The following is a 26,098-nucleotide window of genomic DNA, read 5'->3' as shown; positions in this document are numbered from 1 at the left end:
CTTGTTGCAGATATGTGTGCCACTTTTGCAGTGTGCTTAAGTGGGCACAAGCACCTTTGGTTTGATGAAAACGTCATTAATCCATCCATTTCCTGGGAGGGAAGTTTGAATAGACATTGCTAAGTCCATGGTAAGGCTTTCTACAGGGCCAGGTAGACAGCAAGGAGCTATTTTTTTAAATAGAACTATCCTTCATTGGGCTCCCTCCCACAACTGAGACTGTAACCCAGTCCAAGCTTGTACGATTTGCCCCACAACAAGCCAGTGAGTCGAGACAGAAGGTATTGGGACAAGGAAAGATGACTTTATTCAGAAAGCCAGCAAACCAAGAAGACGGTGGACTAATGTCTTAAAGAATCATCTTAATTTGGGATAGAATTCAAGCTTCTTTTATACTAGGGAAGGGGAAGAGGGAGGGGTTAATGTCAGGAAGTGATGGATGACTGCAGACATCTGGGCACCAGCAAGGCTACAAGAGACATCGTGAAAATGCTTTGTTTTTGGTCAGTTGACTTCGGTTGATGTGAGTTTGCTCACGATGTTCCTGTAAATCTTGACAAGAGGATCTTTATTTTTGTTTACACCTCCTTATCTTCTTGTGGGAGGTGAGTTTTGGGTAAGGGCTCTTTGCACGAATCTTAAGCTGAAAGCAGAATCCCTTTAGTGACTAACATGTGTACATGCAGGGCTAAGCAGAGGCTTATGACTTAGAGGTTAAGGCAGCAGAAGAGATAGATACAATATGGAGTCAGAAATTCCAAGATTCATCTACAAACAAGAGGCAGATGGAGGACAAAAAAAGGGGGGGTTCTGTCCCTGGGAAGGCCCCGCAGGGTCCTGCTCTGTTACAAGACCAAAATCCTATTCGGATGTGTTTCCCCTCCTGCCTCTGCCACAGGTCCCAGCCAAAACCTTCCAGGTAAGAGCTAGCATCTAAGTCACAGGCAGCATCTGGCATAAGTATTCCTAGGATCTGGATCTGTTTTACCACTTTCTTGGCCTTTTCAAAGGCTTCTTGATGGGGGATGTCCCAATCCCATTTTTGTCCCTTTTAAACCAGAGAGTAAGGGGCCATATTATTAATGCCAAATGAGGTATGAAAGAATGACAATAACCTAGTAACCCCAGAAAAGACTGTAATTCCTTGACCAACTGTGGAGTGGGCAAGGCTTGGATTTTATCGATAACCTCAGCTGGCATAACTTTTGTCTTACCCTTCCAGACAGTTTCCAAGAACTTTATTGATTGTTGAGGTCCCCGGATCCTGTCAGCACCTATTTCCCATCCTTGGTTTTGTAAATGTGTGTGTAAAGGGGCAGCAGCTGCGGAGAGGAGAGACCAGTCACCATAGGTTAACATAATGTTACCAATACAATGAAATAATTCCAGTTCAGAGTGGGGATTTCGCTAGGTTTCAGGAGACCATACCATGGCAAATGGTGGGACTATGTAAATAACCCTGAGGCAAGACCTGAAAGATCCATTGCCTTGCATCCCAGGTGAAGGCAAATTGATCTTATTGAAAGGCCCATTGCCTTTTGTTCCAGGTGAAGGCAAGTTGATCTTGAGAGCTATCATCCAAAGGAATGCTGAAAAAGATGTTAGACAGGTTGAGTACACAATGAAAAATTTTCAGCACAGAAATAATCTAATATAGTAGCAATATTGGGGACTGCCACATGGATGAGAGGGACCACCGTATTTAATTCTCTGTAGTCAACAGTCAACCTCCCAGTCCTGTTAGGCTTCTTTACCAGCCACCCTGGGGCTATTATAGTGACTATAGTTGGGTCCAATAACTCTCACCCTTTCTAGTTCTTTAACAGTAGCAGTGACCTCTTCATAGCCCGCAGGCAGCCAATACTGTTTGACATTAACTATCCAGTGAGGTGTAGGTAAATGAACATGCATGGCCTACTAACACAGGTTTCTCCAGTCTGGTATGAGAGCGACAATCTCCAGTAGTGGTGTTCAAATCCAGGTCTTGTAAAACATCAACACCTAGGGTATATTCTGGTATTAGGGAAATACATACGTGGAACAATTCGGTGGGCACATGGCCCATTTGAAAATATAATCTGGTTTGTCTTACTTGAATAGTTTGGCCCCCAAATCTGTCTGTAGCCCATATTTCTCCCCCAAATTTAGAGGAGTTTCCATACAACAAGGTACACTCAGCTCTGGTATCTAACAGTGCTGTTTGTTTGCGTGGGACCAATAAATTGTCAATTCCACATGAAGCGTCCAGTCACCTCCCCATTGCATGTAGGGGTGGTGCTGGCCCTACCCCTAGTCCCTCGGTGAGGGGGGATTCACCCTTAGGATTCTACTTCTAGTAGGGGAGGGGGCGGGGAGGGACTGGGACACATTGTCACATGTTTCTTGTGAGCAGACAGAGGAGCAAATCATTTGTTTATTTGTTTGTTTGTTTATTTATTTTGGTAGGAACTTTCACAAAGATAAAAGAACTGAATTAGATTTTGGTTTTGGTTTTGTTGTTGTTGTTGTTTCATCAGTCTCTTCCTTAGAGTCCCTAGCTGACACTAAGTTCTGCCAAAGCAGTTTGTGTGACACCTGGGTCTGTCCTTCCCCTGCTTTTTCTCCGTCCTTTGTTTATTTCTCTTTTCTCTCTTTATTTTTGTCTACCTTTCTATTTCCTCACTGGAGGACTGTTTCTGTTTCACCGAGATCTGCTGTAATTGCAGTTATCAGAGCTATCATTTTATCGACCACAGATGCCAGAAGTGATACTAAGGTGTCATACCAAATTCCAGGAGCAGACTGTAAGATGCAATCCTTCATACCCCTGGTAAATATTTCTTCATCTGCCCCTCTAAGTTGTTGGCATAAATAGCATGTCTCATTCCAAGTTCTTCAATGATGTCTTGTAATTCTTCCACGGAGTTTCAGCATAATGGAGGTGATAGGACATGTCCTTTGTTAGGCCAGGCCAGCTTTACCCTAGCCTTAATCCAAGTAACTAAATCAGCCATCTGTCCTCAGTTCCCTATAATTCCAGCAGCATTTGTCTCAGGGCTGGCTGTGTGTCACTAAATCCATTTTTAGTGACATCTCCAGGCTACTTACCTGATATTGTCTCTGCCCCTGTTCCACAGGTGGAGTAACAATGCAGCTACTCCTTTCCTGGTGTTGTTTTTTTTTGAACCTAGGCTGTCAACTCAACTAATTCTGCAGAAGAATACTCACTCGTAGTTATCTTTTGGTTAGTTGGTATCTCTTTTTGGCAATCTCTGAGCTTATGGGTTGTCTCAGTCTTTGTTCGAATGAGGGGGCAATCCCTTAGGTTATCTTCCCCTTCAACAATTACACCTTCTTCCTCAGAGGAATCATTACAACATGGATCCCATCATTTGGGATTCCAATCTTCCTGTGAGATGATGGTATGCACCTTGTTGGATGACATGTAGCCACCCTTGCATTTTTGCCACTTTGCTTACCATGACTTCCAGGTGTTCCTCATTTTGCTGTACCTTTTTGCCTTGTAGGTCCGAATTGGAGAAACAAGCCACTCATAGGTCTTTTTCTAATGTCATGGACATTTTAGCTTTTTTCTAGTTCCTGCCTGAGTCAGAGCTTGCTTTCTGTACTGAGTCACGGGGCCCAAAGCAGCAGTCATACTACTGTGGCTATAACATGTTCAACTTCCTGCCTTAGTTTCTCTTTACCTACTGCTTTGGTTAGAATGTCCAGCAGCTCATATGGCATTTGGGGGGCATCCCCATGCTCATGCACCAGTCCAAAGTGTTCTAAATACTCGGGTAGATCTCCCCACATGGAAGAGGCTGGCCATCATGGGATTTCCCCCACTGATAACAGGCTTTCACGCAACGTATTCCCTTTATCCATATCTGTTTCATTTTTGGTCTCCTGGCTGGCTCGCCAATTGTTCAAAGGCAGGGATATTGAATAACATCCCCTGAACTGAGAATAAACTTTAACACCAAAAAATGAAGAAAGCAACTCCATAAAGTACAATTATAAAGTTTATTGTGGGTAATTTACATATGGGTAAGATCAGGCAGATTTCAATCTGGAAGCATTCATGCTGCACTGCATACTGCTGAAAGGGGTAAAGGAGAACTTAAAGGAGCCAAAGCTAAGGATAGAACCTGATTGTTGTTACCAAGCTAGGTTCATTTGCTCGATATTCAGCAAGCCAAATGCTGAGATGCTGAGGTTTGCAGCAGAGAAAAGATTTATTCACGAGAAAAGATTTATTAAAAGAAAAGTGAGGCGATGAATCTCAAATCCGTCTCGTGAAGATAGGTTTTGAGGCAGGGTGGCCTGAGACATGGGGAAAGGTAATTGGAACTAAGAAAAGCGAGGTCTTTCAGTGGTCTATGCAAGTGTAGTCGAGCTTCACGACTCTTGGTAGGACACATGTTTAGAAAATGGCAGTTTTAGCTTGTTCTGAGGGTGGAGTTTTTAGCCCTCCGATGTCAAAATGTCATCCACAGGAAACGCACGCAGCCCCAGTTGGATGCTTACTGGCCTTAACTATTCTGAATTGGGCAAGGACTAGCTCCAAGTTCCCGAAAAATAACTTAAGGAACAGATACTATAGTGACCCCATATGTCAGAGGTGTTATGTATCAGGAAGCTAGTGGAGGTTTAGTTTAAAATCATCTGAAAGCAAGCAAGTAAAAGCAAGAGAGGTAGGTTAGGTTTGGCGGGCCTACTCAGGTTAGCCTTCAGTTTCACTACTAAGGGAGAAACACATCCATGCCAACGGGAAGTGGGGCATTTTTCCTCCCACAGGGGTCTCGTGACCATTATTCTCTGCAGATCATTAACCATCTGCGTCAGCAAAAGGCATTCTTCCAATTTTCATATCAAATGAAAGCAAGGGTAAAAGTGGATAGGGAACCTCTCTCGCTGGGTGCATTCCTTATGAATCGGCTAAAGCTCAGTCAGGCAGAAAGAGGAGGGGGTAGGCCAGTGGGAAGATGGAGCTGACAAAACGGAGTCAGTGTGGTTCAGCCACACAATGTCTTTGGTGAATTTTATGTAAAATGTCAGTGTGCCATTTTGATGTTTGATTCTTTGTCTCAAAACTGTATGTAACTGTGCCTCTGCCGCCTAACAGTCCGAACAGTCCTCGAGTTTTCTGAAAGACTATCTCCCAGTTTATAATCCTCAAGTTGGCGCCAATAAAATTTTCTATTCCTCCTTTAGACCAACTATCCATGAATTTTTCCCTGACAGGAGGAATAGAAGAGCACATGCATGATTTCAGCAACAGGTGGGAGAGAAGGGCTCCAGTACAACCCCAGCCTTCTACGCCCCTCCCTCCTGGTTACTCCTTCTGGAGGCCGCCAGTGAAACAGAGACCACGACCAACCCCAAACCTCCTAGTCCCCCTAGGTTGGGACTGCAGAGCGCAGGCAAGAACGACATGAACGCAGTAGGGCTAAGCGATGTGCGCAGGCGTGGCAGGTCTCCGCTGAGGCGCCTGCCGGAGCTGGACGTCAGCGCGCAAGCGCAGCAGGCCCCTCAAAAAGGGGCGCGCTCCGCCGCCGGACTCACCACGCAGGCGCGGAGTTTTCTCTGCTTAGGGCAAGCGCTGGCGGGGTGTTAGTGCGCAGGCTCTTGCCAGGGGGCGGAGCCCGAGAGATGGACAGCGGATTTCCGGTTCCTGGAGCAACGAACCGCCGCGGAGGCGACAGCTACCGCTTCAGAGGAAGCCGCTGCGGAGGAGGAAGAAGAGGAGCTGGGCAAGGCGGGAGTCAGAGGCGGGACCCTCGCCATGGGTCCGCGGACCTAGAGCGGCGGAAGGTACCTGCCGGGAGCCGAGCTGGTGAGACAGTTGTGGGGTTGGAAATGGAGACCGCTCAGGCAGAGAATGGGGAAGAACTGAGACTCAGAACGCTGACGGAGAGCAATGAAGGGCCCTCAGGCCGATGAGTGGGAGGAATGGCGGCGTCGGAATATTGAAGGGGAGTAATGGAGAGATTTAGGCAGAGAACGGGGAGGAATGAGGCTCAGAAGTCTGACAGGTGGAAATGTCGGGATCTTGGACGAGGACGGAAAGGAATGGGGGAGGATCCGAACGCTAAGGGGAGATATCGGGGCCTCTCAGGTTAAGGTGAGAGAAATGAGGGTTCAGAACGCTAAGGGGGAGAAATGAGGGGCTCTCAGGCTGATGACAGGGAGAAATGGGGCATTGGTATGCTAAAGGGGAGGGGCCGGGGTCTCGTATGGAGGACAATGAGAAATAGGTGGTCAGAACGCTGACAGTTAGGGATGGCATGATCCTGGGCCAAGAACGAAGAGGAATGGTCTGGGGGGTTCAGAATGCTGAAGGGAGAAATCAGGTTCTCTCAAGCCGCTGAGAGGAATGGAGGTTGAGGACGCTGAAGAGAACTTTTTAGCTTCAGAAGAGAGGAATAGGGAGGTTTGGGGGCTTGGGAACGAATTCTGGCTTGGAACACTGACAGAGGGAAAATAAGATGGGGAAGGCTTTCAGGCTGAGGAGCAGAAGGAATGAGGGGCTGTTAAGGTCAAGTATATGGAGGAGTTGGAGGCTCTCTGGCAGAGGACAGAAGAAACTTGAGGCAATAACACTGAGGTAGCAGGATAATAGGACAGCAGACAGGAAAGGAATGGGAGTGTTAAAGACTGGAAGAGAGAAATTAGTGACTCCTGGGTCAAGGAAGGGAATGAATGGAAGGTCAGGACGCTGAGGTAGAGTACTGGGACCTTGGTCTGAGGACGAGTGGTATAGGGACCTCTTGGGCTGAGGATGGGAGGAATGAGCTTTCTCAGGCTGAGGATGGGGAGGAATCGGGGATTAGGACGCTGAGAGTGAGGAATGCATTGAGGATAGGGGCCCTTGGGTTGAGGATGGGGCTACCAGGTCAAGAAGGGTGTGGAATGATAAGCTCCTGGGCCCAGGACAGGGAAGAATGGAGTAGGGGTGGGGGTTTTCTCTTCTTTATATTGGCTGGTTGCTTGTGGCGGGTCCTAGGTCTTGAACAAGCATTGATAGATAGCACGGGTTTGTGTGGCTTGGGGGCACAACATGTCCCCTCCTAGAGCCTCAGTTTCTCCCACTGCTCCCTCCATGTTGCAGGCCGCTGCTCCTTCCTGTGGCCCCCATGGCTGAGGACTGGCTGGACTGCCCAGCCCTGGGCCCCGGCTGGAAGCGCCGTGAGGTCTTTCGCAAGTCAGGTGCCACCTGTGGACGCTCAGACACTTATTACCAGAGGTACTGGGTGGTTGTGGACACAGTCAGGGATTAGGGCTGAGCCTGGTTAGGCAGGGTGAAATCAGGGGGTGTGGTTAAAATCATGGGTGGGGTTAAGTTATGCATATACAGTTGATTCTTTTTATTCACAATGTTCATATTTATAAATGTGCCTACTCACTAAAGTTTGTTTGTAGCTCCAAGTCATAATCACTGTGCTATCACGGTCATTCGTGGATATGTACCAGAGCAGCAAAAAATAAGTCTCCTAATGCATGTGTTCCCAGCCCTGAGGTTGAATGAGGCTTTCTTATTTCAGCTCTTGTACTGTAAACAAGTATCCTTTTTGAGGTCTACTTAGTGTCATGTTTTCTGCAGTTTTGTAGTTTTTAGTGGTGATTTTGCTGTTTATAGTTGCCCCCAAGTGTAGTGTTGAAGTACTGTCTAGTGTTCTAAATGCAAGTCTCTGATGTGCTGTAAAGTGAAAATTCATGTTAAATAAGCTTTGTTCAGGCATGAGTTGCAGTGCTGTTGGCTGTGAGTTCAATGTTAATGAATCAAAAAGGCAGTATATCTAGAAAAAGAAGAGGAAATCTGCCGATTAGTACTTGAGGCTGCTCCAGAAAGCGCTAAAGAAACATCTATAGAACGTGATGAGGGTAGGGAAAAGGTGGAAAGTGGTTAAATTCATGGATCCATGAAATGATGACCAGAGTGTAGTGGACAGCGTTCTGAGACTGAAAGTAAAGAACATTGACAGTCCTGTTACCTAGGGTTAGGAAAATGTTAAGCCTGTCTCAGCTACTGTTGGCTGGCTCACACATTTCAGAAGGTGATACATCATGAAAAGTGTTAAATTTGCAAGCGAGGCAGGTTCTGCAGATAAGAGTCTGCAGAAGAACTTAAGAAACACCTGCTAAGTGTTATATGGGAAAAGGGTTATACAGAAGAGTAGACTTTCAGTGCTGATGAGACTGGCTTGTTTTACATGGACATTGACAGAGGAACGTATATAACACAGACGGCTTCCAAGGCTCCTGGCTTTAAATCATTCAGAGACCATGCAGTTAATTATTTGTAAGAGGGATATATTAAGCAGGGTGTCTTTAAACAGAAACGCACATAAAACAAGGTTACATACTGATCAGTTGACAAAAACGTGACCAGAGGCTTGTAGGAACTTAATCTGCAGTTCCACTAGGAGCAGTGGTTCTGTACTCACTAATTCAGTGTTCAAAGTGACTTTATAGAACATAATTACGGTGAATAATAAGAACTGACTATAAGTACATGAACATACATGTTTATAAAACAAGTTACATTAAAGGATTTTAGGTCTTTTGGAATATATTAGTGATGTAGTTATTAAGTTTTCTGTACTTTTTCTGAACTTCTTTTGTGTGTAAGTTGCTGTTTTCCTGGAGGAATATAGTAAAATTATAAATACAATTACATTTATTAATGTTTAGTTGTACACTTACTCACATATTAACAATTTATAAGTATAATTATCAAGGACTGAAAAGGGTCAATGATTTCACCCTAAATTAGGGCAAGCTAATAAGTGAGTATGTCACAGTTTTGTGAATGCTGGTAGGAGATATGAGACTCCTGGGTCAGAGATGAAAGATAGTTTATTACAGAAATAGCAGTATCCAGTATGTCATCATTATTGTGCCAGTTCCTCGAATGTCAATTCCCACAGGCTGACATGAAGAAGGCTAATTAGCACCCGCCTGTGCAGTGGGTTGTGTTGCAGGAAAGAAACCCTGATCTTAAGGTATCCAGTCTTTTATAATATTATGGCAGCAAGGATGCCTTCCCTTTGCTCTGGAAGGACACCCTATCTCTTATCTTCCAAGGCTGATGCCGTACACACATCCTTGAAAAGATAGTTCATAACAAAGGATAGTCAGTCTGCTCTTGCAAGACATGCAGAAATGAGACTTGGGGAGTATTATCTCCCAACACCAATTACTTATACTTTGTTTTGTATGTAGTTGCATATTTTTGTTTACACATGTATTTGTATCTATATTTATATGTACACTTATTTATATGTATACAGTTGACCCTTGAACAATGCAGGGGTTAGAGCCGCCAATCCCATGTGCAGTCAAAAATTTCCATATAACTTTTGACTTCTTAAAAACTTAACCACTCATAGCCTACAGTTGACTGGAAGCCTTATCAATAACATAAACAGTTGATTAACACATATTTTGTATGTTGTATGTATTATGTACTGTATTCTTAAAATAAGGTAAGCTAGAGGAGGTGTTATTAAGAAAAGTCATAAGGAATAAAAAGTTCATTACAGTACTGTATTTTTCAGTACTGTAAGTTTACTTCGTTTACAAGATGAATCGCCTGTCAGTACATCAGTATTACCTTATATGATACAAAACATTGTAGATATTATACGTATTGCTAACACCAGACATTAAAAATGAAAAGATAATATGAAAAATTGACATTTATTTACAGGTATAACAGTTCATGCATTGAAATGAAGAAGGAGCAATATGATTGCTTTATGGTAGCCTGCTATAATTGATAAGATTATTTCACGGTAGCCTAACCTATACACTAATGAATGAATGAATTGTTATAAAATTTTTATGGCATATAGTATTATAATCGTATTCGTAATATAATATTGGAAATATTGTTACATTTAAAAAAAAACACTTACCTGTGATGATAGGCAGTTTTTCTATTTACCAGAGAGAGGCATACTGTACGGTGATATAATTCTTTGAAAGCAAGAAATATTCTTTGAAAGTTATAAATCAGCTAAGAAAACTAACACATTATTAATTTTATATTAAATAACACTCACCTTATGTCTGTGTGAGGATAGTCTATCCACTTCAAGTCTTGGATATGACGACTACTTGAGAAATGATGATGGTGACACAAAAACGTCTCATACAGTCTTTGTCATACATTTGTTGGATTTTCCCACGAAGATACACACAAACGCAATAGATAAGTATTAACTGTATGGCCCAGTGATTATACACTATTCATTAAGTGGAAGTGGATCATCATAAAGGTCTTCATCTTTGTTGTCTTCATGTTGAGTAGACTGAGGAGGAGGAAGAGGAGAGGTTGGTGGCAGAGGCAGTAGAAGGAGGAGGTAGAAAGAGAGGCATAGAGGATGGCACATTTGGTGTAACTTTACAGAACTACATCGTAATTTCTGTCTGACTTTTTTTGCGCTTTCATTTCTCCAAAAATGTTTCTGTACAGTTCTAATCTTTCTTCCACCATTTGCTTTAGTTTCAGTGCCCATATCATAGACGGGTCCATGTCTTAAAAGAAGTCAAAGCAGTCTTACATATTGGAACTCTTCTGCTAGATTGTCTTATGTCTTTTTTTTTTTTTTTTTTTTTTGAACACTCCTTCATCTTCTTCCTCATCATCTGGCCCTGGTTTGGCTGCACTCATCTCCATCAAGTCATCTTATGTTACTTTCTTTGGTATGGTATATATTGGCTCCTAAATACAATATCTGTATCTTGAAACCCTTCATCCCTTCCCACCTTGTTGTCATCTCTACTGGCTCTTTCATGATTTTGTTGACTGCCTTGGTCCTAAGTTCTGAGAAAGCATGCATAACATCTGGACAGTTTTATCCAGCAGGAATTTATTGTTTGGTGCTTGATGACTTCCGTGGCTTTTTCTATAACAATGATGGCATCTTCAATGGCAGTCTTTCCAGACTTTGATGATGTTCTCTCTATGAGGGTTCTCGTCCATAGTGTTGACAGTCCTTTCCATAGAGTACCATTTGTAATGAGCCTTCCAGGTTCTTAGGACTCCCTGATTTAGGCTGAATTCGAGATGTTGTGTTTGGGGGCAAGTTGACCATTTTGACTCATTTGGTGTCAAACTCATGGGGTTCTGGGTAGCCAGCGGCACTGTCCAATATCAAAAGAACTATAAAAGCTGTCCCTTGCTGGCAAGGTACCTCCTGACTTCAGGGGCAAAGCATTGATGGAACCAGTCCAGAAAAAGGGTTCCCACTGACCAGGCTTCTTGGACAACCAAAAGACTGGCAGCTGGTGTTTATCTTTTCCCTTCAAGGCTCAAGGGTTAGCAACATTATAAATAAGGGCAGTCCTGATTCCAAACCTGACAGCATTTGCACAAAACAGGAGAGTCAGCCTTCCCCTTCCTGTCTTAAATTCTGTGCTCACTTCTCTTCCTTACTGATAAATGTCCTTTATGACAGTTTTGTTGTTGTTGTTGTTGTTGTTGTTGTTGTTGTTGTTGTTATTGTTTCAGAATAGGGCGCTTTTGTCTATGTTAAAAACCTCTTCAGGGAAATATCCTTTCTCCTCGATGATTTTCTTAATGTCTTCTGCCTCTTGGTTGGCAAGCAACTTCTCCTGTTATGTTGACTTTTTTTAAGCCAAACCTCTTTCTAAAAGTATCAAACCATCCTTTGCTGGCATTCAGTTCTCCAGCTTTAGAGCCTTTACCTTCCTTTTGCTTTTAAGTTGTCATATAATGAATTCACTTTTTCTCAAATCATATTAGAATTTATAGGTATGCCTTTCTTATAGCAATCCTGCACCCACATGAAAGCTGCATTTTCAGTATGAGATAGAAAGATATTTTGCAAAAAGTGCAAGGTTTTCGCACCTGCTGACATAGCTGCAGCAACAGCTTCATGAATTTCCTTTTCTTTTTTTATAATAGTCCTTACGCTGGATTCATTAATCTTGAATTGGCGGGCAACCACAGCTGCAGACCTCAATCTACGGTACATATCAAGCAATTCAACTTTTTGTTGTAATGTCATTACTTTTCTCTGCTTCTTGGGAGCACTTCCAGCACCACTAGCTACACTTTGGGTCCCATGGTGTTATATTCAAGGCTTACGATATTGCACAAAACACAATGAAAATGATGTGGGAACCACAAGGGGTCACTTTCTACTGTGATGTACAATTTACTAGAGAAACAAACTGCTCACTTGGAGATGATTAGCCTTCCATGGCATTTTAAGTAGATACTCGCAACACTTGAACTCACTGCAATAGCAACGGAGGGTGCCTATGAGATTATTATAGTGGTACGCTGTGTACTGCAGTTAATTTTATGCATTTGTGATGTTATACGCATCTTTACATTTGTTAGTTTCTCTTGACTGTGAATGGTGCCACATATGGTCTTTAAGTGTTTGTGTGTGTAAGTTTTGATAAGTTTTAGTTTTTTGTGATAGATTTATGTATATTTTATTTTAGTAAATGACAAAATAGACTAGTATCTACATATATTTTATCCATTCATGACATACCTAACTTTTTCTTAATTTTTTCAATATTTCTAGGCTACGTGGTTCGAGGTTTTTCAGATAGTCACAAATCTCCAAAAATTTTTCCACTGTGTTTGTTGAAAAAAATCTGTGTATAAGTGGACCCGTGCAGTTCAAACCCATGTTGTTCAAGGGCCAGCTGTATTTAAAACATTTGCTTGTTTCTTATATAAGTTTTCATTATTTGTTTACATATTTAGTATGTAATGCTAACACAGTTACATGTTATTTAATACATTTGCGTTCCTATTTGTGTTTATTTTCACTTACATAGAATACCACTAGTAGCACCTGTTATAAATACATGCATATCCACTTATGTTTATATTATTTATTAATGTTTGTATACATGCTGGTATTTATACCCTTTTTATATTCCTGCTGTTCAGGGTTAGTTGGAGTAGGGCCTGTTCAGGGTTCATAGGCCGATCTCAGGCTGCCTCCTATATCCCACCAGCTCTGCAGACCTATTCGCCAGCCCAGTGGGAGGGTTGTGTGGGTGGAGTGGCAATGGCTCCACCTATGTACCATTACATGTTGGCCCACCCCCAGCCCCACAGGAGACAGGATCCGAAGCAAAGTTGAGCTGACCCGGTACCTGGGCCCTGCATGCGACCTCACCCTCTTTGACTTCAAACAAGGCATCCTGTGCTATCCAGCACCCAAGGTACTATACAGTGAGGGGTACCGAAGCAGGGGTGGCTGAGCCACCTAACATCCACCACTGACCTACATTCTTCCTGCCCTTGCTCTCATCTCTAGGCCCAGTCCTCTCATTCCGTGGCCATCCCCAGCAGGAAGCGGAAGAAGGCTTCGAGGCCAGCCAAGGCTCGGAAACGTCAGGTTGGACCCCAGAAGAGTGAGGTCAGGAAGGAGGCCCCAGGGGATGAGACCAAGGCTGATGCTGACACAGCCCCAGCTTCACTTCCTGCACCTGGGTGAGTGTTGGCCTAAAGTGAGCCAAGTCTATGAGGGTTGTGCTTAGGGGTGCACTCAGGGCCCCACATCCATGTTTCCCACCTCAGGTGCTGTGAGAACTGTGGAATCAGCTTCTCAGGGGATGGTACCCGAAGGCAGCGGCTCAAGACATTGTGCAAGGACTGCCGAGGTGAGTTGCCCCTAGGGCACTGGGAGGTAGAGCTGGAGCAGGCTAGGAGGCAGGTGTCTGGCTGGAGGTTGAATGGTAGATGTCAGGGCAGAGGCAGTGGTGAGGTTAGATATCTGATGCTCCCTTTATATTTCTCTTCTCCTTTCTTCCTCCCTGCAGCACAGAGAATTGCTTTTAACCGGGAGCAGAGGAAGTTTAAGGTAAGCATGACCTGCCTCCTCCTGACAAGTGTGCAGTGATGTGATGGGGGCTGTTGAGGGTCTGAAGGAACGGTGTTGGATCCACAGGGTGTCAGTCATTTTGTAGAGAGCTGGCTGTAGCCAGCCAACAGTAATGGGAGTTAATGGGCTGTCAGTAGACACAGTGATGAGGTTAACAGGGGAACAGTAAACATTGTTATGGCCTCAATGATGGTGGCTCATCAGTAATTATCAGACAGTGATGAGGCAGATGGGAGACTAGTAGACATAGTGATAGGGCCTAATGTGGGGTCAGCAGAAACGTGAGGGGCAGTGCTCCTGGAGCCACTCTGCCTGGACCTGTGACCTTGCCCCACCCATTCCTGGCAGCGTGTGGGCTGCGGGGAGTGTGCGGCCTGCCAGGTAACGGAAGACTGTGGGGCCTGCTCCACCTGCCTTCTGCAGTTGCCCCATGATGTGGCCTCGGGGCTCTTCTGCAAGTGTGAGCGAAGACGGTGCCTCCGGATTGTGGAAAGGGTGAGTCGAGCAGGTGGGGTGGGCCCAAGCTCACCCCAGCCCTGGCCCCGTAGCCCTGGCCCCATACATCACACCTCCGGCCCCCCTGCAGAGCCGAGGGTGTGGAGTATGCCGGGGCTGTCAGACCCGAGAGGACTGTGGCCGTTGTCGAGTCTGCCTTCGCCCTCCCCGCCCCGGTCTCAGGCGCCAGTGGAGGTGCGTCCAGCGGCGTTGCCTGCGGGTGAGTCAGGCTGGAGGGGCCAGCGCTGGTGGGGTCAGGGCTGGGGCAGAGCTCATTCTGCTATTAAAGCTGCTGCTGCTGCTTTCTTCCAACTTGGCCTTGCCCACCTCATGTCTTCTTTTCTCCCCAACCCCATGCTCACCGCCCTGGCCCCAACTACCTGTCCCTGTCTGCCAGCACCTTGCCCACCGTCTCCGTCGTCACCATCAGCGATGTCAACGACGCCCTCCCCTAGCTGTGGCTCCCCCTGCTGTGAGTGCCCCACCCCACACTCTGCCTGCCTGTCCTACACGCATGCTTTCTGCACTCCTAGGGGGTGGGAGGTGGTTCTTTGTCTGCCTTGTGCCATCAAGTCTAAAGTATCCTTCTGGCTTTTTCCCAGGGTAAACATGGCCGCCGCAGGGGAGGCTGCGACGCTAAGGTGGCTCCCCGGCGGCGCCCCCGAGCCCAGCCACCGCCTCCACCTCCCCCGTCACAGCCTCCAGAGTCTCCAGAGCCGGTGAGGCCCTGGTGGGCAGGGGGAAGGCACAACCATAACCTCACCCACCTGCCCTGACCCCACCCATTTGCCTCTGCAGCACCCCAGAGCCCCCCTTCACCACCTGCCGAATTCATCTATTATCGTGTAGTCGAGGATGAGCTAGTGAGTGGTCTCACCCTACCTGGACAAGCCTAGACTCTCCCAGGGCATTTGGTTTAACACCAAAGAAGCAGATGCTGCAGTGTGCCTAATAGGGGAATAGTAAGGCACAGTGATGGGTAGTAGTGTGCAATAAGCAGACCATGGGGGAGGGATTAATATGGGATCAACAGGTGCAGTGATAGTGACAGTCAGATGAACCAACACTCTGGTGGAGCTAATAAAGGAAAAACTGGCACAGACTGAAGTTCACATAAGATGAGCAGACATTGCAGGCGCAGTGATGGGAGCTAATAGAGGGTCAGCAAAATCCTGCTGGAGGCAGGAGTCCAGGACATGGTGTTGGTGCCCAGTCTTGGATACTGTGTTGGAGCAGCTACGATCCTTGTATCGAGGGCCATCTGGTGCAGTGATGGTGCCTGGTGTTGGACTAGAAGGCACTGAATTGTGACTAGTAGGGAGTCAGGCTAAGACTAGTGTGCAACCAGTTCCCTCCAGCCAGGCTAGTGGAAAAGTAACAGGAGAAACATTATAATTGTCTTAGTGACAGCAACCTCCTTTCTCTGTTCCCCAGCAGCCTTACACAAACCGCCGGCAGAACCGCAAGTGTGGGGCCTGTGCAGCTTGCCTGCGGCGCATGGACTGTGGCCATTGCGACTTCTGCTGTGACAAGCCCAAATTTGGGGGCAGCAACCAGAAGCGCCAGAAGTGTCGCTGGCGCCAGTGCCTGCAGTTTGCTATGGTGGGTGCAGCAGGAAGGGTCAGGTAGTGGGGACAAATAGGGCAGGCCCCCCCAGTGCCTGGGAAGGGTGGGCAGGCCTAGTAGGTGGGTGGGGACAGGCTAGATAGGTCCTGCAGCTTCAGAGCAATGGGTGGGGCCGTGGGTTTGGCAGGCAATTAGCAGACATTGTCCTGGGATAAGCGAGGAATCTGGGTGGCACTGGCATTGCCCACAGGAGACTAGCAGGCTTGACGATGGGGGGGCTCGTATATAAGCAGATTCTGTACTAGTACTGATGGGGGTGATTAGCAGGCATACACTGATCAGGGCAGAGTAGTGTGGTTGGTTATTGAACCAGGTGGCCATAACACCCCATTTCTCCTTACAGAAGCGGCTCCTGCCAAGTGTCTGGGCAGAGTCCGAGGATGGGGCAGGGCCGCCCCCGCCGTACCCTCGTCGAAAGAGGCCTGGCTCTACTCGAAGGCCCTGTTTGGGTCAAACCTTGAAGCCTCCCTTGGTCACACCCACAGCCCGACCAGACCATGCCCAGACTCCAGTGAAGCAGGAAGCAGGCAGTGGTTTTGTGCTGCCCCCACCTGGCACCGACCTTGTGTTCTTACGGGAGGGTGCAAGCAGTCCTGTGCAGGTGCCTGGCCCGGCCCCAGCTTCCACAGAAGCTCTGTTGCAGGTGAGGGTCCCACCTTATCCTGCCCTTCCCAACCCTGCCCAGCCTCGTGCTGGGAAGCTGGGACCAAGTCTGCTGCAATCCTGCTTCACACAGGAGGCCCAGTGCCCTGGCCTGAGTTGGGTTGTGGCCTTACCCCAGGTGAAGCAAGAGAAGGCGGATGCCCTGGAAGACTGGACACCGGGCACAGCCATCCTGACTTCTCCTGTATTGCTGCCTGGCTGCCCCAGCAAGGTGGGGGTCTGTGATGGGTGGTCTGTGAGCAGACTGATGGTGAGCCATGATGGTTCTTTGAGCAAAGTAGTTACGTGTGCTGATTACATCCTCTCACAGAATTATCCCGCCTGTCTGACAGATGCCCCATCCTCCCCAGGCAACTAGTTTTGCCTGCTTTGCTGCCCAGCTAACAGAAAAATGGAAATCTATGAGGAATGCAGAAGATTTGTAGGCAGAGAGATGGTTTTTCTGGGCTCAAGTGTGACAGCAGTGGGATTGTCAGCACGGTGACAGGTTGGCTGATAGAGAGAGTTTCAGGCCAGCCCTGCCCTTCTGACAGCTGCCCGTTTCCCACTTCTCCCAGGCAGTAGACCCAGGCCTGCCACCTGTGAAGCAAGAGCCACCTGACCCTGAGGAGGACAAGGAGGAGGAGAACAAAGATGACTCTGCCTCTGAATTGGCCCCAGAGGAGGAGGCAGGAGGGGCTGGCACACCCGTGGTCAGTGCTGGGGGACACCTCACCCTGCCCTGACCTTGCGTTAGCCCCACTGGCCATGTTGACCCTGATGTTAATTCTTCCCCAGATCACGGAGATTTTCAGCCTGGGTGGAACCCGCCTCCGGGACACAGCAATCTGGTTGCCAAGGTGTGCCCCGTACAGTGAGGGGTGGGCACGGGTGGGTGCTGGTCAGATGTGGGCCCTCAGTTTTTAAAGTATAGCCAGGATTTTGGACTGGTGTAGTGGGAGGTAAAGGCCCCACACCACTGCTCTGATCATGATCAGTATAGGACCCTAGATTTTTCTCCTGGGGTCTAGATCAGGGCTCTCGTTGAGGAGGGTCATGGGAGGTGATGAGGGGAGAGGACAGGGTGCCCTGTGGTGAGATTTGAAAGAAAAAGGAAGATAAGGAAAGCCTTGTCCCCATATCCCAAGGAAAATCCACAGAGCTCACACTTAATATATAAATTCTTATTCAGACATCATTTGGGGTCTTGAAGTCCTGTGAAGTCTCCAGGAGATGAATGGGTGGGCTTGGCAGGAGAATTGGGCCCTGCGATGGTGTTGTGATGTGGGTCCACACACAACTGTGTAATCTGGGGCAAGTCCTGTCCCTCCTGGAGTATCCTCTGTGGAGGGGGATTAGGCTGTGCTTCTTGAGCCTTTTTGGAGCCTGTTGAGGCTATTAAGCTTCTGCTGCTGCATAGAACTGTCCCTGCAGGCCTGGCAGTAGAAGGAAGGATAGGTGCTTGTAAGGACTGGGATGGTGGGAGTAGGACAAGGGAATGCTGCCTCCTGCAGAGCAATGACTGCCCTGCACAGGGCCCCAGACACGGGCAACGTTAACTGTTGGCCTGAGCACCTGGATTCCTTTGTTCCTGCAAACTAGTGTTAGCAGGCCAGAAACTCCTCTGCCTGTTCTTGGGCAAGTATGAGGTACTGAGAGGCCCTGCTTGGCACACTGCAGCGTGGGAGATACAGAGGTGGATACAATGACCCTGAAAGGCTTATCCTTCGGGAGACAGGATTCTTGCCTTCAAGGAGCTTATAATCTAACTAGTGAAACAATTTCCCCTATACATGAAATCATTACACATTAATGGAGAAGCTAATGGTGTGCTTGATTTGCTATGTTGTTTGTATTGGAAGAAAAGAGAAGAGAGATAAGGGATATTTAAGGGGAAATGGATGGCAGACACAGAAGGGTAGGAAATGGTTTTGTGATGCTCTGCTTTGCGCATAGGGAACCTCATTCAACATACAGACCTGCTCCCTCTTCTCTAGGTCCAAGGACCTTAAAAAACCTGGAGCTAGAAAGCAGTAGACGGGAGGCTTCTCCAGACTGTAGGACTCAAGGTGATATTTACAGACCGACTTTATGAGAGACAACACTGATCTGCTCAGAGGCTGGACCATAGATCGATTGCCAGGGCTTGTGTGGGAGTCAGGAGCAACTGGGAAAGCCTACTACCAAACCAGAGGAGCAGGCCTTTTCAGTACTTTGAGCTCACAGAGGAAGTAAGCAGAAAAGGAAGAAAAAGAGTAGAAAGTGGGTGCATCTGTCCAACTGGTATAAATCCCAGCAGCCTGAGTGTGATAAGAAGTGTGGATAGTAAGGATGGGGGGAGCGGGGGTGGGGGAAGGGGATGTAATTAAAGCCACTTTCAACCTAAACAAGCCATCATCATAAGTAATTTTAAATGGCTTTTGGATGAGACCTGGTAGTGTCTCTAAACATTTCCTCAGGGAGACAGCAGTTGAAATATAATGTGCATAAATGAGAAAAGGAACTGCTATTTGGTGAGTTCCTCCTGTGGACCTAATTTATTTAATCCTCAAACAGTCTTTTTTCAGGAAGGCATTGATTTTGCCCACTTTTGCAGATGGGAAAATGAGACTCACAGAAACTAGATAACTTATCCAGTGTCGAACAGTTACTATTGATAGAGCCTAGTATCAAACCCAGGTTGTAAAAGCCTTGTTCTTAGTTAAGCCACTGAACTGTAAACTATAACCTGTATCCAATAGTGTGTAATAATGTTATATTAACGAGTTTTTAGTTACCTTGAAAACAAGGTGGATTACTCTAAGCATTATAACAAATCACTTACACTGCTGCCCTTAGGGATGGTTTAGGGAGCGCCAAGGCAGTGTAGTGCCACCTTATCAGAGCACCTGTGCCTCTTAAGACTGGTTTCTTCCCAGGTCTTGGGTGCTGCATAGGATTCCTAAACTCTAAAGGCATCCTTCCCCACTGGCTGCTGTCTGGCTTGTTACTGTCATTCTCTCTTCTCTTTACTCTTTACTTCTGAAGACCCAAAATTCTTCAAAAGTAAAGCTCCTGGCCTGGCTCAGATCTCTTGATGACCTTTGTGCTTGGTTTCTGCTCTCAGCCCCTGTCCACTAGGCATTTGCATTCTGCTTCAGGTCCTGCCTAAGGTCCAGTTTTAGCTCAACCCTGTCTCACTTTCCAGTTTTTCATAAAGTGCCACAAAGATTAGACCTGTGCTCCGTTACTTTGCTAGCTTTACAGGGCCAGGACTGAGTGCATGCCTCCTTAAGTTTTGTAGCCTGTGTGTTCTCCCTTGCCTTACTTTAGTCCCAGCCCTGCAGTTCTAGATAATTCAGATGTAGATTAAACATTTTTCTACTTTAACTCATACAGCCCTCTGCTGCCCTCCTCTGCTCCTTCCTTTGCCTCATCCTTCCTACTTCAGCCAGAATCAAGACTGGATAATTTTCTTGATACCATTTTGCTCCCCCACAGGATCCAACCACATAAACCTAGTATTCTGGTAATTTTGACATTGATGTCCTAAGTGAAATTTATTTGAATAGCATTCTGACTTATGAGATAAGAGTCTGGTTACCATGTGTATCAGGGTACAATCAGAAAAGCATCACTACTAATATGAAGATTTTATATATATGTCTGTAAATGCATATATGTATATTAAGGGATTTATTATAGGAATCTGACCTTATGCAATTGTGGGAGCTGGTTGAACAGTCTCTGTAAGGCTGTTGTCTTTGCATCTAATGCTGGAGCTTGAAGTCTGCAGGGCAGGCAATCGGGAAGGGAAGATGGATGTAAAGTGTGGGAGACCAAGGACACATTGGCGCCCACAAGCACGAGCTGGAAACCACGAGGATGGCCTGGAACCCATGTCAGTCTCTCACCACCTCCAACTTCGATGATGTGGGTGTCCTGCAGAAGAAGCTGGTGCCCTTCATCACAGAGTTAAATATGCATCTGGCCCAGGAATTAGAGAAGCTGAAGGAAGCTCCTGGGGAAGGTGGAGCAGCTGCAGGCCTGGCTATAGGCCTGACTGCTGCCCTGAACCAACGAGGTGAGCCAGCAGATAAATGACAACATGTGTGAACTGCAACAGTGCCCGGTGCCCCTGCACCAACCTCCAAGTGTAAAAACAATGTGCTGCTGCTTCACTTCTGCCCTCCAGTTATCACGCAGAATGTCTCTTGTGGCCCATCCTAACCGGAAGCATACTGGGAAGGGAGTACAGGAAACGTAGCCTAGTCAAGGTGACACATTACAAAGCTACCCTGCCATGAATCAGCTCCTAAGGGTCTCACTACTCACCTGAGGATAACTTGATAAAGCTACGTTGTTGAAAATGCACAGCTGAAGACCATGGATTTCATGGTGACCCCAGCAAGTACAGAAATTGTCAAGCCCACTCAGAAAAAACTTGCTGGTCTCGGCTATTTTTGTGTCACTCATTCAAGTATTGAGAACCTGGCCCATGGTAGGCACTGTACTTAATACTGGGATTCAGGAATGAAAAAGATAAAGTCCTTGCAGTTTTATTAACTACATCAATTTACATGTATTTACAAATGATGAATGGATTTCCAGCTTTATCATGGAATTTCATGGTGAAAATACAGAATTCAGGAACCTGTTGGGAGGACAGCCCTTGCGTGAACCTTGTTGGGGCACAATAGGCATTGGAAATAATATAAATAGTTTCTATCTCTATGCTGTTCTATTTTAAAATTATTTTTAAATGATTTTTATTGTCCCGTTTACTGATTTATATACTTAGTGTTTCTTTTGGGAGTGTCTTGGTGGTGGTTAACAGTGTTAATTGACTGCCTCTGAGAAAGTGGTATAGTGGGTGGCAAGATCAAGGTCAGGTTCTGTCCAAGGACCTTGGGTGAATCACTTCTCTTAGGCCGCCCAGGGGGTTGAGACTTGGTGCGTGGTCCGCCCCCCCGCCTTCCGAATAGGCCCGCCAGGGGGCGCCGGGACCGCGGTCCTCCCACCAGGGCTTAGGAGAGTCGGCCCCTCACCCCTGGCCTGGGCGGCCCTGGGGCGTGGCCTCCGCCGGGCGGAGACATCTGTCCCTGAGCTGGCGCCGAGAGAAGCCGAATCCCCTCTTCACGGAGTGGCTCAACAGGCAAAACCGAAACGGAATTAAATTACGGGGCCCGCCCAGGGTGAGGGCGCTGCACGACGAGCTCAGGACCGACGCTGAAACACTCGAGGGCAGCCAGGTTGTTGCCAAGAGTTGGCTTCCTCTGTCGCTGAAAACTCATTTCGACGGGACCCTCCAGGCTGTAAGCCCTCGGAGGTTCCCCACGACGGGCGTCCTTGAATCTCAGTGGCTTTTGCCAGACCCCGCCTCTAGCCGAGGGCGTTTTCATTGCCTCCTTTTCTTCCCCAAGGGCGTGGTTTTAGGGGTGGTTCCATTCAGACCAGCTGGTGGGCCAGGCACCCGTGGGACTCGAAGATTTAAGAACTGGCCTTCAGGACCCCGTCCAGGGAACGGAGACGACCATCTAATTTCTTTCTTTTTTGTTTGTTTCAGGCTACGTAAACTCTTAGCAGTAAATGAAAATGAGTATATTGCCGAACTGCAATTCAAAGAAGAAGCATTATAGGAGATAAAAGACAAAATGAGAGAATTATTAAAAGAGATTTTAAAAGAGAAGAGAGACACATTATTTTGTGGCTGAAAAGCTGAACCAGCAATTCAGGAAATGGAGTCCAAACCTAGAAAAGTACTGCATACAAAATCCGAAGTGGGAGGATTACAAACGATTAAGGAATACTAATTTACAGTAAATTGTGGTCTTAAGATGGGATACACAGTACTAGTTGTACTTTGGTTATTACACCGACTAGGTGCTAATTTTTTTCCTGTGCTGTAGTGATAGTTTTGTGTTCGCCTCCACTTTAGAATGAGAGTACCAAAGTGTCATTCCTATTTGGCTTTTAGGTGTTAACTACCACCTTGCTCTTGACCCGAAGTACAGCTGTGGTCTCCACCTGTGCTGAGGGCCTCTTCTAGGTTTCCTGACTTGTTACCCTGCCTGGGATCTGGAATCTCAGAGCCTGATCACCTGCATTTCTGATTCACACCCTTATTCTGGTCCTGGTTTTTATTGTGCCCAGCCAGGTCGTGTCACTGCCCTACCAGCCCTTCTGAACTGTTCGCCATCCGAGGGTACCTCAAGTCTGAGCCCTGGTTTCCTGATTTTAATAGATTTACCATTACTGGTCTGGTTGGCTGACGAAGCAGTTATGCGCTCTCAGCTTTAATTGTTTCAGCTGTAAAATGAGGATACTACCTGCTGTTACATCAACCTTATAAGATATTTGTAAAGCTGAGACTTTTTATGTGCGAAAATACCTTGCAAATTCCTGTAAAAAGCTACACGAATAAGGTTGTCCTGTAATGATTTATGTCATCAAGATTAATTTAGTGATGGCCTCAAGATTTTACCTTGTCACAAAATGCCCACTAACTTTTCTTGTGCTTTTAGACCGATTACAGGATATAAATAGCAAAATCAATTGGATGTAAATAGATCTTCGACTTCACTTCGGGTTAAGGAGGCTTTTTTCTGCTGTTTGATGAACCCTAGAGGGAGAGAGGTCGGCGGGAGGCGGGGTGAGGACTGCGCAGACTCAGCTCTTCCACTCCAAGAGGAAGTCGCGAGTGCCGGCGTCTGTGGTCACCATGGTGACGGGACCAACTTCCGCCTCACCTGCCCCTAGTTCCTCGAGGCGCACCATGGCAACCAGACCTCTGCGTCGCGGAAGATTGTATCACAGATCGCCGTGGTTGGGGAACTGCGGCGGACGCCGCCCCCGCCCCGAGGGGACTCGAAAATGTACAGCCAGCGGTTTGGCATCGTACAGCGGGAGGTTAAGGGCCCCACTCCCAAGGTGGTGATCGTGGTAAGCATGGGATGTGTGTGCGGGACCCTACCGCTTTCTGCATCTCCCCCAACTTGGCCCGGCCCAGCCTATCCTGGCTCCCAGCGGAGGCTGTCTCAAGGGAAGTAGGTGCCTGCCTGATGCAGCAGCTTGAATTTTGAAAGAGGGAAGGATAAGGTCTCTTGCCTAGCTCTCGTATTCCGTCCCTCACCCCCACCCCCGCGTCAGTTGTAACATTTGGTTTCTGTATTTGGTGAATCACCACTTAAGATATTGAGGGTTTTCAGTCTTCCAAGACTCCTGAAAGAGGTCATCCCCTTGCGATGCGGAGTATGTGTCAAGGAAAGGACGCTAGGTCAGGCTGCAGGAAATCTAGGCGCTGGGCCGGCAGTGATTCAGCTGTATGATCTTGGGCTAGTGCCGCACCCCTAGGAAAATCGTCAGTGGAAGGGGAATTGGGCTGTGAGAGGTTGTGAGTGGCTATAGAGCCCTTTCTTTGCTGACTTAACCATAACAGAAGGATCTCTGCAGGCCTGGAAATAGGAGGTTGGTTGCCTTTAAGGCTGGGGTGGTGGTAGGCCAGGGGAATGCTGCTCGTTGCAGAATTTGATGGGTCCTGCTCAGAACCCCAGACGCTTAGTCCATGCTCCTGCATTCCTTTGTTTCTGCAAGCTAGAAAACCTCCATGTGTAGTCAGGCAGTTATACAGGTATTACTTGAGCCCCTGCTGTGTGCACCACTGTGGAAGATACAGGAGTGAATACAGTGATCCTTCTTTAGAAGTCTGATCCCTGCCTTCAAGTTGCTTATCATCTAATTGCAGAAACAACTTACTCATGCATAAAACCACTAAAGGTTAACACAGTAGATAATGATGTGCTATATTGTCTGTATTGGTGTTTTATGGAAGAAAAATCAGGGATAATGAAGGATACAGTTTTATTATGTTCCATAGTACACATAGCAGTTCTCAGTCAGTTTATAGACGTCCCTCTTCTCTAGGTCCAAGGACTATAGGATCTGGGGCTGGAAATCAGTGGACTGGAGCCTTTTAGAACTCTAGTCTGTAGGGTTCAAGGTGGTCATTACAGACAGGCTTTATGAGGGACAGAAAAAGATGTTCTTTGGGTTCTGTATCCAAACACAGTGTTCACGGCCTGGGCTATTGGTTAGGTGCTATTGCTTTTCCTGGGAACCAATAAGGATTTCCCTTCTACCAAATTACCAGCAAACCAGAGAAGCAGGCCTATTGAATACTTCGGGTTTATAGAAGAATAAAGAAGAAAAGGAAAAGGTCAGAGCTGGTGTATATCAGATGTCAGAGTGTGATAAGAAGTGTGGATGTTAGAGGTTGCAGAATTGTGGTGGGAGAAGAATTAAAGCCACCAGAGATGAGACTTGGATGCTATTCCTCCAGGAGAAGGTGATAAAAGATATAATGTCTGAAGTAATGGAGAATCGAAAGGAGCAGCTATTTGGTGAGTGCCTCCTAAGGACCCAATTATTTACTTCTCAAAATAATTTTTTAGGAGAACATTTATTTTGCTCATTTTGACAGGTGAGAAACCTGAGAATCAAAGAGATTAAGTAACATGCTCAAGACCACACAATTAGTATCAGTAGAGGCCAGAATCAAACCTAGATTGTAAAATATACTTTAAGACATTAAACTGTAAGCTGTAATAGTAGAAACTAATTTGAGATGTTATGGTAACAAAAGCCTTCAGTGACCTTGAAAGTACAGGGTAGTTATTAAACCCTTTGTTTTGACTTTAGCATGGTTTGAGAGTTGCAATGTCCAATATGGTGGCCATTAGCCACAACTAGCTTTTGAGCACTTGAAATATGCCTAAAGTTACATGTTGAGATGATAATATTTTGGAATTTTTTGTTAAATAAAAGTATATTATTAAAATTAATTTCCCATGTTTCTTTTTACTTTTTAAAATATAGTTGCTAGAAAATATTACATTACAGATCTGGTTTATATTATGTTTCTATTAAATAGTACAGGTTTTAAGTACATAATGCCAAGACTGTGCATGGATTGGCACCACCTTGTTTTTAGAGAACTCTGCATCATACCTTATTCATTCAGAAACAGGATCCTTCCTGACCACAGAGTCCTCCACAGGATGGCCCAAGCCTTAAATGGCCTCCTAATCCCCTTCACTGCTCAGGCTATTTCTCACCACGCTCCACCCCTATTCCCCTCTTCAGTCAAAATGTACCTCAGAGTCTGGTTCTTGCCCTGACAACTCAAGACAATTGATTCCTGATGACCTTAGTGCTTGGTTCCTGTTCTCTTGGTTCCTGCCCATATGTCTACTGGGAGCCTGAGTTCCCGTGTGTATCCTGCCCAGGGTGCAGTGTCAACAGTACTCTGCTTTGGTGTAACTGAATCCTCATTCATAAAATGCCATACATATTAGAGAACAGTAGTTTGTTGACAAAATCTAGGCTGTAAATAATTTGGATATGAATTAGCTACTTCCTATGATGTAACCCTCAACATCATCTTCTGTCTCCAACCCACCTCAGCCCTGTGTTATCTTGTTCAACTAAATCTA

The 26,098-nt window shown here is 46.3% G+C and overlaps 2 protein-coding genes across 32 annotated transcripts in view; both read left to right on the top strand.

Annotated features, from left to right (window-relative positions):
• The first annotated feature begins 5,658 nt into the window (after nucleotides 1–5,658).
• Nucleotides 5,659–25,447, top strand: MBD1 (methyl-CpG binding domain protein 1). 30 transcript variants are annotated; one of them, XM_032470400.1, is made up of 17 exons: nucleotides 5,687–5,818; nucleotides 7,094–7,228; nucleotides 13,089–13,203; nucleotides 13,299–13,474; nucleotides 13,562–13,644; nucleotides 13,804–13,844; nucleotides 14,214–14,360; nucleotides 14,452–14,580; nucleotides 14,758–14,832; nucleotides 14,963–15,079; nucleotides 15,795–15,962; nucleotides 16,330–16,629; nucleotides 16,723–16,860; nucleotides 17,207–17,341; nucleotides 17,427–17,488; nucleotides 18,626–18,697; nucleotides 23,234–25,447. In XM_032470400.1, exons 2-16 carry the CDS (start codon nucleotides 7,119–7,121, stop codon nucleotides 18,663–18,665), a joined length of 1,836 nt encoding a protein of 611 aa, XP_032326291.1. In that variant the 5' UTR covers nucleotides 5,687–5,818; nucleotides 7,094–7,118; the 3' UTR covers nucleotides 18,666–18,697; nucleotides 23,234–25,447. The 30 variants fall into 30 exon arrangements, with proteins under 30 accessions (XP_032326282.1, XP_032326291.1, XP_032326297.1 ...); XM_032470406.1 differs by lacking the exon at nucleotides 23,234–25,447 and adding an exon at nucleotides 22,174–22,296 and having other exon boundaries at nucleotides 16,768–16,860; XM_032470399.1 differs by lacking the exon at nucleotides 23,234–25,447 and adding an exon at nucleotides 22,174–22,296.
• CFAP53 (cilia and flagella associated protein 53) overlaps nucleotides 23,398–26,098 on the top strand; it is a 46,718-nt gene continuing 44,017 nt past the window's right edge. Inside the window, exon 1 of one of the 2 annotated variants that reach the window (XM_006177899.2) lies at nucleotides 23,398–23,549. In XM_006177899.2, coding sequence (XP_006177961.1) covers nucleotides 23,481–23,549 — 69 coding nt within the window. In that variant the 5' untranslated portion in view covers nucleotides 23,398–23,480. The remainder of the gene's footprint in view (nucleotides 23,550–26,098) is intronic. The other variant, XM_032470417.1, reaches the window with a different exon arrangement.

This window comes from Camelus ferus, chromosome 30 (genome assembly GCF_009834535.1).
Source record: "Camelus ferus isolate YT-003-E chromosome 30, BCGSAC_Cfer_1.0, whole genome shotgun sequence".
Classification (NCBI taxonomy): Eukaryota; Metazoa; Chordata; class Mammalia; order Artiodactyla; family Camelidae; genus Camelus; species Camelus ferus.
This window is presented reverse-complemented; position numbering and strand designations above follow the sequence as displayed.

Excerpts from the sequence above, each read along its gene's own strand:
- MBD1 (XM_032470391.1), top strand. The coding sequence starts at position 7,119 with ATGGCTGAGGACTGGCTGGACTGCCCAGCCCTGGGCCCCGGCTGGAAG. Across the intron at positions 16,630-16,722 it reads CCACAGAAGCTCTGTTGCAG|GAGGCCCAGTGCCCTGGCCT; the intron begins GTGAGGGTCCCA and ends TGCTTCACACAG. Across the intron at positions 16,861-17,206 it reads TGCCTGGCTGCCCCAGCAAG|GCAGTAGACCCAGGCCTGCC; the intron begins GTGGGGGTCTGT and ends CACTTCTCCCAG.